The sequence below is a fragment of the Podarcis filfolensis genome (genome assembly GCF_964270895.1).
Source record: "Podarcis filfolensis genome assembly, chromosome: 12".
Taxonomy (NCBI): Eukaryota; Metazoa; Chordata; class Lepidosauria; order Squamata; family Lacertidae; genus Podarcis; species Podarcis filfolensis.
In genome coordinates this window covers 30,561,573-30,574,330 of record NC_139614.1, presented here as the reverse complement: position 1 = coordinate 30,574,330, position 12,758 = coordinate 30,561,573, and the positions used below count along the sequence as shown (strand labels likewise).

General features: G+C 43.9%; 1 protein-coding gene and 1 long non-coding RNA gene across 3 annotated transcripts in view; one reads left to right on the top strand and one right to left on the bottom strand.

Moving 5' to 3' along the window:
• SLC25A13 (solute carrier family 25 member 13) overlaps positions 1-6,225 on the bottom strand; it is a 106,951-nt gene extending 100,726 nt beyond the window's left edge. Inside the window, exons 1-2 of one of the 2 annotated variants that reach the window (XM_083578633.1) lie at positions 6,119-6,207; positions 2,382-2,396 (exon numbers count right to left, since the gene is read on the bottom strand). In XM_083578633.1, coding sequence (XP_083434759.1) covers positions 2,382-2,396; positions 6,119-6,130 — 27 coding nt within the window. In that variant the 5' untranslated portion in view covers positions 6,131-6,207. Of the gene's footprint in view, positions 1-2,381; positions 2,397-6,118 lie in introns of both variants that reach the window. The other variant, XM_083578634.1, reaches the window with a different exon arrangement.
• A 45-nt stretch (positions 6,226-6,270) lies between these two features.
• LOC310745887 lies at positions 6,271-12,442 on the top strand. The gene is made up of 2 exons (XR_014540429.1): positions 6,271-6,378; positions 11,924-12,442. It is a non-coding gene; the product is annotated as an uncharacterized lncRNA (long non-coding RNA).
• Positions 12,443-12,758: the final 316 nt, after the last annotated feature.

Below are 12,758 nucleotides of genomic sequence, written 5' to 3'. Positions count from 1 at the left end.
AATCTGTGCAGGTCAATGGTATAAAAACAAAGGTTCACTGTGATGTACATGCCTTTGGTGTACCTTCCGCACAAAGCATTCTGAGTACTTGATGGGACAGGTATCATAAACTTATAATCAGGAAGTGGTGGGCTCTCCTTCACTGGAGGTATTCAGGCAGAGGCTGGATGGTCATCGGCCAGGGATGCTGCAGTTGCCTCCTGTACTGAGCAAGGGCTTAGCTTGGATAACCTCAAAAGTCCCTTCCAACTCTTAAAAATTCCATGACTCTACCATATGAACTAGTTTAAGATCTCTCCTTGAGAACTCTGCTCTTTTTGCTTCCCATTGCCTCCTTCTCTTAAGCGTTCAACTGCTAGGAACAACTGAAAAGGTCTATATGGTGGTGGAATCTTCCTAGAAATGTGCCTGGCCTTTTCACAGCTCACTTTTTAAAACTGCTCTCTTAAGATGGGTTTGGTTGTGTACACATTTAAAGCACATTCCCTTTTCTCTCCCCCCCCCCCCAATTAAGGATCCTGGAAACTGTAGTTTACCCATCGCAGAGCTACAATTCCCAGCACCCATAACAAGCTACAGTTAGGATGATTCTCCGGGACTGAGGTTTAAATGCGCCTTAGATCTATGGTCTATATGCAGCCTTTGTTTCAGGAGGCATTTCCAAAATACAGTTTGTGTTTTTTGTTATCTGCTACTTTTTTCCTGTATTTGTTTTGTTCTTAAATTGTTGTCAAGTTGCCTTGAGTTTGTATTTGGATAAAAGAGGGATATATGTTTTTAGTATCCAGTATAAATACAGCACAGTTTTGGAATGTCTCGCTTAATCTGGAGGATTAAGGACGCAATTAACAAGGAAATTCTCCTGCACAATGCCTGTGCTATAAATGACACATCACAGCTGCACCCGGCTTTTACTCTCTCCTTTCCTCCGAGGAAGCTGGTCAGAGCAGAATGTAACTCCTATTCGTTTCGCTGGACTTTGCACAAAACCATCCTTGCATTCAAAAACTTGCCTGATTGCCACAGGTGACCAGGAATTCTATGCAAGTGAGAGAGCTAATGGAGGAGGCTGCCAACTCATTTAGTTTCCATGCTAGCTACAGATGAACTGATAAAGTCTCTGCTTCCGCAACAAGGACAGAAACACTGGTGGAAAGGGGAGACACAAGTCTCTACCATCAGTGCATTTGGCGTTATTATTTTACTGGCAAGCTAAGAGGCTAGGGGGGATGCGGGTGGCGCTGTTGGTTATACCACAGAGCCTAGGACTTGCCGATCAGAAGGTCATCGGTTCGAATCCCCGCGATGGGGTGAGCTCCCGTTGTTCGGTCCCTGCTCCTGCCAACCTAGCAGTTCGAAAGTACAGCAAAGTGCAAGTAGATAAATAGGTACCCCTCCAGTGGGAAGGTAAACAGCGTTTCTGTGCACTGCTCTGGTTTGCCAGAAGCGGCTTAGTCATGCTGGCCACATGACCCGGAAGCTGTACACCAGCTCCCTCAGCCAATAAAGCGAGATGAGAGCCGCAACCCCAAAGTCGGTCACGACTGGACCTAATGGTCAGGGGTCCCTTGACCTTTACCTAAGAGGCTAGGATTTAATTAAAACACTCCTAATCCACTATATATATTTATCAGTTGATCGGGGGGCAGAAAACAACAATAAAACCATTCTTGGGAACACCTAAAACTATAAAACATAACAATCAATTTATAATATTTGGCATGGAATCTTAAAATATGCAATACCAATCAACGGCACAAGCATGTCAAATGCTCAACATGGTCCAAACACCTGAATAAAAAGCCAGTTTTTAACATGGGACTAAAATGTAGCCAATCTTGGCCCCAGCCAGGCTTTTTTGGTATTACTGGGATACCATGGTGATTCTTCTGTGCAGGTTGGAGAAAGAGGAGTCCATCCTCTGCAAACTGCCCGAAACACAGGCTAGTTGTCCCTTAACAGGCAAATACTTTGTTTTTTTGCAGGCTAGTTAACTTTACAAGTCTGTGCAGTGGTTTTCAACTGGTGGGTTAGGACCTGCAGCCTGATCCAATCTTTCTGTACTAGGCCATAAAAAAGAATACTTATATTAGCATACTACATTTTTTTTAAAAAAGTCCTATTCACTCTCAAATACCCTATGCATCAAAATGGGTTGTGTTCTTTTGCAAGGGAGGGGGGAAGAAAACCAGAAAACCTTAAACACATCATTTAAAGAACAATGCAACAGGATACAAAAGGGTGCATGAGTTTGAGGGTATACAAAAATGAATAAAATTAATTTTAAAAAGCTGTCATGCAGGATGCTGGCACAGGACAGGTATCAGGCAAATGCAGAAAAAAATATATATCAACGACTCAGAAAAATTCCCACAACTCACCAATCCATTGTTTGGCTGAAGAGAAAAATCAAACGGAACATTATTGGGCTAGATCAGAAGAGTATTTTCACACAACTCAGCCTGAACCTTAGGCACACATTTGAGCTTCGGTGTGGTGGCCCCCAGGTTGGGGAATGCCCTCCCCTCCAAGATACAACACTGCACAAATTTTGATGTCTGCATGGATGTAGCCAGGGGTCAGGCAGCTCCCTGCCAGCTCAGCTGCCCCCCATCAATAAAAATACATAGCTAACTGAGGTTCTGCCCCACACCAACAAAAATCCTGGCTACGCCCATGATGTGTGGTCAAGATGCACCCTTTTTGCACAGACTTCTGGTGGTGGAAGATGAGATCAGAATATGCCTTTCATTGTAGTGTTTTTGCCATTTCTGACTGCTGTTGCTGCAGTTTAATTTATACTCTAGTAATGCTTATGTATTGCATATTTCATTGTACAGTACTGAGGTCCACGTAATCCATCCTGGGACCACATATTAAATAAATGTAATAAATTAGGCAGCCCCTATAGCAGTTTGCATGCAGGATCAAACTCCTGCTATGCTGTACTACAATCTGACTCAACTTATTTCAGCATCCTTCTGCACCTTCCACCATAATTTAACACTTCAGTTCATTAAACCTCTGACCCTTTTGCAAGGAAAACACTGCCTTCCTTTCCTCTCCCCCCCCCCCAGCGCCTATACATACTAAGAAATAATTCAGATCTCTATGGAATGCTATGTTTAGAAAACACTATATACCATGTCACCTGTAAGCATGTCGATTGTCCAGGGCCCATTTAAAAACACACATGCTTTGCATTTAAGAGAGCAGTCAGAACACTCTTCTAAGAACATAGAAAAGCTTAGCTTTCATTTCAAAGTTTCTAGAATTTGTGATGGAAGGGAAAAACATGGAGCTAAGAAAAGACTAGGATGATATGCAGCCTGAACTTCCAGTACTGGATTGAAAACTGCCAGTGCCCAGGAAGCTCTACAGATTCAAAGAGGGGCTTCACTCTACCCTATATCTCTACAGCACAAACCTACAAGCCTAGCACTGGAACTCAGAATGGCAACTGTGTTTGACTTAATGCCAAAAGTGCATAAGGTTTAGATACCATCTTAAGGAAAGGAAAGCATTCCAAACTGATAATGTTCATGATTTTAAGTCCACACAATTTTGATAGTCCCACTGCATATGTACAGTTCACTGTGTACAACTATGGTGAGGAGCTACAGTCAACCAAGGCTTCCTCTTGCATTTGTATACTGTTTTCCTGCAATCCAATCACTATATGCAATGCAAAATAAACACGCTTTAATATAAACATCTACTGAGAGGTTTCTACCACATATTCCTCCAGGCATGTTGTAACATGAAACATTCCTATGAAGGATAACCTGTCTTGTCAATCTACCAAAGGCAACTATGGATTTTTACTTACTTTCTTTTTTTTTAATGGATAAATATGAGACGGTCAACTCTAGAGCAAATGTGTCAGAGTAGATGGTTGTACAGGACTGATCCTCGATATTCCTTTCAGCCTTTAGACTGTGTGGTTTTCCACGACAAGACTGAAGGAAGCTCCTCTGTACTGAACAAATTGCCCTTCTCTCAAACTAAATACTTCTGTTTCAAGTCTTACCCCAAAGTTTTGCTCTGCAAGCCGATCCACACCCTTAACAGTCTTAAACTTGCTAAACTTGAAGCAAGTCTACGGCTTTCAACAGGACTTACCTCCACATAGCCATGATTAGGGTTTTGGCTTTGAAACCTGTTCACCAGCCTTCTCCAACCTGGGAGATGGCTGGGGCTGATGGGAGTTGTAGTCCAAAACGTCTGGAGAATAACACAGTAGGGAAGGCTGCTCTACACCCATAAGAAGGTTATAATCAATACAACACAGTGGCTTCTCTTAGGGTGTGATCACTTTATCATAGCACCACAGGCAGCTATGACAACATTAAGGATCAGGGTTCTGAACAGGGATGGCTTTAATGTGGTTTAATAGGCAGATGTTTGTCAGCAATTGCCAAAAACAGTGCTAGCAACCTTTTACTTTTTTAAAAAATGTTTAAATATTCTTTTTAAGCACTCACATAACTGCTTCTGGAAAACTTAAAATAGTTTGTTAACTAGGGTTCTAACTACATTTACAAGATTTCTCTATTTTTGCTTAGAATATGCTTGATAGACAACAGCTGAACATGTACTGAACTGTAGAGAACTTCTGTCTATGGTATATTGTGTGAATGACGGTTTGCATGTATAGTTTATATGTGTGAATGGGCTATGAAGTGATGCAAGGCCTTTGATTTAATTCACTCATTCATTCTGCTTGTTTGGCTGTCTATAATGCACAGCATGTTCAGCGTAGTCAAACACCATTCTGTTTGTAGGGTTTGTACGGCTGCAGAAGATATAAGGCGTCTTTAAGCATAGGATTTTCCTAGCATTCTATTGTAGCTTTGCACAAACTGCCACCATCTTGCCAAAACATTTGTGCTTGGTTTTTCAAGGTAACTTTAAGACATTTCTCCTTCTGGCTGACAGGCAGCCTTCAGCCTCTTAACTATCTGAACTTGGAAAACTGTCAATGAAAGTCAGGTGACTATCACTGTTCAAACCAAAGTCCTTGCATAAATGTGACCTTTGTGTTGGTCTCAATGCTCCAAACTGTACAGGCACTATAGCTGGGACAGTATATTTTTTAAAAAAGAAAACTGCGAAGCTATATTGCATAGCTCCCATAAATGTGCATAATGGATTTATATATTGGAAAATAATAAGTCCTGTTTCTGAGGTAAGTGTGCTTTGCAAACTGAAAAGGACTGCAGGTGGAAATGGGCCTTCAAAGTCACTTCATTGTAACACAGGCATTTTACAGAAATCTCAAGGCTTATCCTAATTATGGAGCAAACAGCGCACTGAAGGCAGGTACCAAGTGTGGATCTAACTAGTGCTGCCAGTCAAGACTTACTGTACTAGGCCTTAGCCCCAGGACCCACTTTCTAGTGTTAAGTGCCAATGAACCAACCATACAAAGCTGTCTTTGAACACACCCAGAGCATTCTCCTTGCAGCACAGGAAGTTTCGACACCTCCATGAACGCTGCCAGAGGGAAGCAAGCTTCCAGCTCCTACAGGGCCAGCTTCCATCCTTGGCTCTGGAGCTTGACAACGAAAGAGAACCTCCATGCACAAGGGCAGTGTACCTACGAATGTCAGGGAAGGCAGCAAGAGCGGAGAGGCGGCTGCCAGCGGGGAACCTGCTGCTGGGGTTCCTAGAAGCATCTGTCCCGGCCCCTATTGGGAAACGGGACGCTGGGCGAGCAAAATGGGCTTGTGGGCTATGATTTTCGGAAGCAGCCCTCAGCCCCGGAACCTCTCCGTTTGGGGTGGGGGGGAGGCGCTTGCTGGTGCATCTGCATGCTAACCAAAAGACTCTTCCCTGAGGCCTCGCCTCCTCTTTGGGGTTTCCGGAAGCAGCACGACCTGCTGGCCTCGGCTTGGCCCTTCCCACGAGGGGGGAGGTATGTCCCCTCACCCCCGAAAGCGGGCCAAGCTGCGCCAAGGACAGGCCCTAGGTCAACTCTGGCAGCCTCCCCGCTTCTCCCCTCCCAGCGGCAGCCGCCTGGAGGACCGGGGAGCACGTGGCGCGGCTGCTACCGGGGCAGAAGCAGCAGCCGCAGCCCGCGCTCTTATGCGCGCGCCGCCGGAGCTCCGTGACTTACCTTGGCAGCCATGCTTTACCTTGCGCAGCCGGCCCTTTCCCCCTGGCTAGGCGAGCGGAGGCGGCGGCAGCGGCGAGCGGCGTCCTCGCAGACGCACCAACCAGGAGAGAGGAAGCGCCGCCGCCGCCCGCCCATTGGCTGCCGGCGGCCCCCGGGAAGCCGCTGCGGCGCGCGTGATCCGCCTGTGTCCTCCGGCCTGGCCGCCCGGGCGGCGCGTGTCAACTCCCCGGCTTCCCGTGGTCCCTTGTCCGGCCAATAAGGTGAAATGTAGCCGCTCCGGCAGGCAAAGCCGTCCCGGAGGTGGCGGCGTGGGGAGACTTTATGATTTATTATTTATTTTTTGGTAATTCGTACTTTAACCCTCTGCAGCTGCATCCCGTGGAGAGGAAATGCTGCATGCTGCATATGTATACGGGTGGGGGTGGCGTATTCCTGCCTGCGCCTTATCATAAGTAAAGCCCATCAACTTTGAATGGGATGTGTGCCCGGGTAAGGGGGTGGTATATAGGATTGCAGCCTCAAAGCAAGCGCAGATTCCAGTGGTTGCCATGGGTTAAGCCCCGGAAGCTGTTCTGCATGCCTGCCGGCGCTAGGTGAGGTTGAGGAATCCTCAAGAGCCGTGAGATCGTGAATCTCTGGATCTCTACATTTTGGAATGGTTGAGACGGAAGGGACCGGTTCTGCAAATCAAAGTGGTTGAGTGGGCAGTGACTTGAGTCAGTCCTTCAAGTGAAATAGTCCAGAGCTGTTAATGGGTTTATATGCTAATAGCAATATCTTGAATTTGGCCCCGTAACGAATTGGCAGCCAGTTCAAATATCCCTCCAGTCAGCAGTTGTGCTGCAGCATGCTGCACTAACTTCAGTTTCTGGACCAAGCACGAGGGGAGTCCTACATGGGATGTATTGCAGTAATCCAGTCATGAAGTCCCTACTACCTGGACTGCTGTGATCAAGTTCTCTCAGGCCAGGAGCAACCACATGCCAGCTGAAGCCAATCAAAGGTGCTCATAGCCACTGAGGCTACCAAGGCCTCCACAAAACTGCATCCATGTGTACCTGCTCTTTCAGGGGGATGCAACTCTGACTAGGTCAGGAAAATGGCTACTTCCTCAGACATGGGAACCATTTGCTCACAGTACCTCCATCTTGTTAACATCTAAGTTTGACCTGTTTTCCTTCATCCCACTACTGCTGGGCCCACACAGCTACTCCTGATTCAGATGCTGCGGAGAAATAGAGCTGAGTGTCATCAGTATACTGATGGCACCTTGCCCCACATCACCTAAGCCCTGGCTGCAGCACTATCATTGGGAATAAAATAGTGCCCTGCAGCACCCCATAGTGTAACTGCTAGGGAGCCAAAAGTGTTCTCCCAATGCTGCCCTCTGGACTTGGCTACATAGATGAGACTGGAACCACTGTAATGTAGTTCCTCCATTTTCGTTGGACTGGTCATGTTGTGCAGATGCCTGATTATCGTCTTCCAAAGCTACTCTATTCCGAACTTAGAAATGGAAAGCGTAATGCTGGTGGTCAGCAAAAGAGGTTTAAAGACTCTCTCAAGGCAAATCTAAAAAAAATGTAGTATAAACACCAACAACTGGGAAACACTGGCTTGTGAGTGCTCCAAATGGAGAACAGCCTTTTACCAAAGGTGTCATGGGCTTTGAAGATGCTCAAACTCAGGACAAAAGGGATAAACATGCTAAGAGGAAGGCACACTTGGCAAACCCTCACCATGATCAACTCCTACCCAGAAACCTCTGTCCCCATTGTGGAAGGATGTGTGGATCCAAAATTGGCCACCACAGTCACTTACGGACTTACTGTTAAAACCGTGTTTATGGAAGACAATCTTACTTGGCCACGAGTGATCGCCAAAGAAGTAGAAGTTCCTCCAAACCCATCCCACAGAACTGGTACTGAAAGATGCCATGGTCTATGATACCAAAAGCTACAGCGAGGTTGCACTCCCCTTGTTCTGTTCTTAGCTAAGGTTATCCATCAGGGCAGATGGATCCATTCAGTGCTATGGATATAAAGGACACTGCACATGCTCGGAGAAATTACATATTTCTTATAACTTCTGATGTCCCAAGATTAAACACTGATGTTCAAAACTACCAGTGGCTGCAATCCCATGCACACTTACCACTGACCTTGATGAGACTAACTTCTGAGTAAACATGCATAAGGGTTGAGCCAAAAGACTGAACTGTCTGAACCTAAAACTGTGATTAATTCATTTTTTCCATCCACTTGCCCCAGAGTATTCAGGAATACAGAGAAATACAGCTTGATGTGTGGTGCTTTGGATTGCAAATAGAATGAGCAGCTTCCATTGGCACAAGCAGGATTTCCTGTAACAGCCATTGTGCAACCATATCCCGGGCAGAATTAAACCCACTAAATTTAATATGTTTAAACCCACATAACTTGTAACATTAGGTGAAACATAGGCTAAAGGCCAGGCCAATACATTTTGCTGCCTGAGGCAAAGACAAGATTCCAGGTAGAGTTGAATCTTACTTCAGCACTGGTAACAGGACAGCATCCTTCTTCCTCAGGGTACTTAAGGGAAGCTGGCTAGCTTAAGAGGGGCAAAGCAGGCTGGCTTAGACAACTCAGAGGAATGGGAATTGCTCTTGCCCCAGGATCTGCTGCCCGAATCAGCTTCCTGCCTAATGGTAGGGCCGGCACTTCACAGGATTACATGATGCCAGAGTGTCTGTCAATGTGGGTCTGCACTCCACATGGAATAATGCAAACGCGCCCCCCCCCCCATTCCACCACAATTCTTCCAGGAAGTCTGTCAGCACCACATTGTCCTTGGATTTACACACATGCATGCAGAGTTTGGCACTTAAGGAGGAACTGTTCTTGTGGAACAAGTTTGTACGAAGGCTGTCAAACTACTTTGAAAATAATCTTTCTCAGATGAGTTTCCTCTAGTCAAGGGAAAAAAGCCTTTTCAATCATCCCCAAGTACAATGCAAAAAAAGGGGGAAGGAAAGTGGGGGGAGGGAGAGAAAGAGAGAGAAAATACCAAAAATAGATATGTTTAACAATCTTACGTTTTGCGAACTGTCCCATAAATATTCAGCTTGCTAGATCCTCAGCTGGCCTAAATCAGCACAGGTCTGCAGATTTCAAGGACACTATTCCAATTTACACCAGTTGGAGAGTTTTCCTATAACATGCGGAGAACATCTATTCTAAATAAGAAGAAAGTAATTTTTCCCCATGAGTGACAAAAATACTTTGCAACTGAGGATGCCTTTGGCATGAATATATTAAGCGGGGAAATCTTCCCAACTACACGAAACATAATCATCCCTCACATGTGGCAGATTTGTTTACTCTGTAAAGATTCGATGCAGTTGATTAATTATCAGTATCTGCAGAGCGTTAGGGTAACAAGGCAACTCTGATGAGAGAATTATTGGAGTACATGCTCAGAATACATATCAACTCAAAAGTGTCATATACGCTTGGAATATTTATCAGACTGTAATGGACTACTAATATTATTTTTTTTGTCCACAATTAGTCAGTGACCATCAATAACTCTCCAGAGACAATGAATTGAGGTTTTCCCCCCTGTAGGATTTTAGTAATCAAGAGAGAGGAAATATTATTCAATCATTTGTACATGATTAATCGCATTCAACCATTAAGCAATTTCTGTCCCCTGAGTTAAATCATTGTTATTCTGAGCTGGTAAAAGATTTGCATAAATGCAAGATGCCAGTGACAAAAGAGAAATGAAAATACTATCAAAATAGTTTTAAACTAATAGCCAATGAAACACTGAGTGCCAGAAAGACTGCATATCTGATGTCCATAATTTCCATTCAGACATAAACAGGATAGAGGTGTATGGTTGAATCTAGGTTTAGTCATGCTTTGAATGGACTCAGTGAAATCAGTGAGACTTCCAGTTGTTTGCTCTAAGCATAACTAAATATTTACAGTTCAGTCCTTTAAATGAACTCAGTACATGACCTCAGAACTAAATCTGTTTGAATTCAGTAGGACTTACTCCCACATGGGACTTATTCTGCATATGGTTGCAGCCTTGGTTGCAAAAAATAAAAGCCTATACTGTAGTTTCTTTGACATAGCACCACAACTTTGGAATCTATCCCCTAAGACAGGCATAGGCAAACTCGGTCCTCCAGATGTTTGGGGACTATAACTCCCATCATCCTTAGCTAACAGGATCATTGGTCAGAGATGATGGGAGTTCAACATCCAAAAAACCAAAGTGCTGCATCAACAAGCACAAAACAACCCCTCTGCAGCACCACAAATCCAGCTCAATGGTGTAACATTGGAAAGTGTCAATCACTTCTCCTACCTGGGCAGTTATCTTTTCACAAGGAAAGATATTGATGCCGAATCCAGCATCGCCTGAACTCTGCGAGTGCAGCTTTCTGCCAATTGAAGTGTAGAGTGTTTGAGGACCGGGACATTCTCAGGGAAACCAGAATGCTTGTTTACAAAGCTATTGTACTACCAACCTAAAATGGAAAGTGTAATGCCTGGTGGTCAACAAAAGAGGTTTAAAGTCTCTCTCAAGGCAAATCTAAAAAAAAGTAGTCTAAACACCAGCAATTGGGAAACACTGGCCTGCGAGCTCTCCAAATGGAGAACAGCCTTTAGGTGTCATGGGCTTTGAAGATGCTCAAACTCAGGACAAAAGGGAGAAACATGCTAAGAGGAAGGTATGTTCGTCAAACCCTCACCGTGATCAACTCCCACCTGGAAACCTATGTCCCCACTGTGGAAGGATGTGTGGATCCAGAAGTAGCCTCCACAGTCACTTACAGACTCACTGTTAAGACCATGTTCATGGAAGACAATCTTACTTGGCCACAAGTGATCTCCAAAGAAGAAGAAAGAAGTATTAGTACTAGATTAAAACATTACAAAATAAAAATAAAAATAGGGCTACAATTATACAATCAATATTCAATCAATTAATTGACTTTTTTTTTAATTGGTCAGATAAAATAGTCCCCCAATTAATCAGAAAGTTTTTATTTGATACATGTAATTTAAAAATCTCAGATGACAAGCCCTGCCTTAACAGTGTGATTGCAAGTCCCACTGAGTTCATCTGGACTTACAATCTGTCTGTTTGTTTTCCATAGCCATTAAGTATCTTTATATCAGGACAAATATTTTTGTTATAGAAAATCACAGAGTGAATTACAATGAACAAATAAAATCGTTTAGTCTGCCTACGGAGTAATACTCAAAGTAAATAAAAGATTAGTTTTGTCATTTTGTTGTGCACTAATGACCATATATTGCCTTAATGAAAATTGAGGTTGATGTTGGGAAAGCCACAAAGTTTGCATATTTAAGAAAACATGACTACTTTTCCAAGATAAAGGGTGCAATCAGCCTCTCATAGAAGTCAACAGCCGATCTCCAATTGATTTTAATGGAAGTCGGTTACACCCACAGCATCTGTATCCATGTATCTAGGACAGGTGGTTTGAATTAGGAATGGTGGGCTTTGGGGGTTTTCCTCCCCTCTTTTAGTTTGACTGTCCAGAGAGACAGGAAGAAGTAAATTATGAAATCAGCTGATTGTGGTTCTGTGGTTTCATGCATCAGAAGCAAGCATGATGTCTTGAGAGCAAATCAGCTATGAAAAGCAACTGTAAAAATGTGATACAGCACAATTGTGTTTATTGTCTTCCAATCATTTCCAGATCTATTTCCTTCCAATTTACAACAGGGGAAGACAACAACTCCAGAGGCTCAAATCTTTTCCTTGTTGTTTCCACAGAGAAAAGAAACTTACTGAAAAGGTGCGTGGAGCTGCAGGGAACATGATGTAAATGCAGGAACCTCTCTCAAATTTCCAGAGATCACATGTGTCTGAAGACAGACCCAAGACAAAGGGAACATTTGCAAGTGCTGATATTGCCTGCTGCGCTACAAATTATTAACACGCAACCAAAGTGAAAAGGGGCAACACATTTTTTAAGGCTGTTAGGGGACTCCTTTTCCCCTCACAGTTACAATTTCCAGAGTTTCTTAGGAAGAGGCATTGATGGGAATTGCAGCTCTGTGAGGGGACAGGGGTCTCTCAGCACCCTTAACAAAGTACAGCTCCCAGTATTCTTTGCAGGAGCCCATGACTGTTCAAAGTGTTATGATGCTTCTTCAAACGCCTAATTCCGATGAGTCCTAAGGTACGCCAATCTGAGTAGAAAAGAGCAGTTGGGCACAACTCCCAGTCAGGGAGTGATCTTATAACATGACGGTTTTATGAGGAGCAATACATCAGATCTTCCTTTAGGGGGGGGGGAAAGGTTCACCAGCTTTCCTGGTGTGTAATACATGTTTTAATTGCTTTTACTGTAGTTTTTTCCAGTTTTACACTGCCTTGTGATATTTTATATGAAAGTGGTTTGTAAATATTTAAACAAATAAATAAAGGAATCTTTATAAAGAGAGTCCTTTTTTGTTAGACACTTGTTAATAGTAATAAGGCATTAGTGATTTGATCACATAGCCCAGTATTCATCAAGGCCTGATATACTAAACACAGCAACAATAATTCTTGACCTCCACAGAGCCTAGGGCTCACCGATTCGAATCCCCGCGACGGGGTGAGC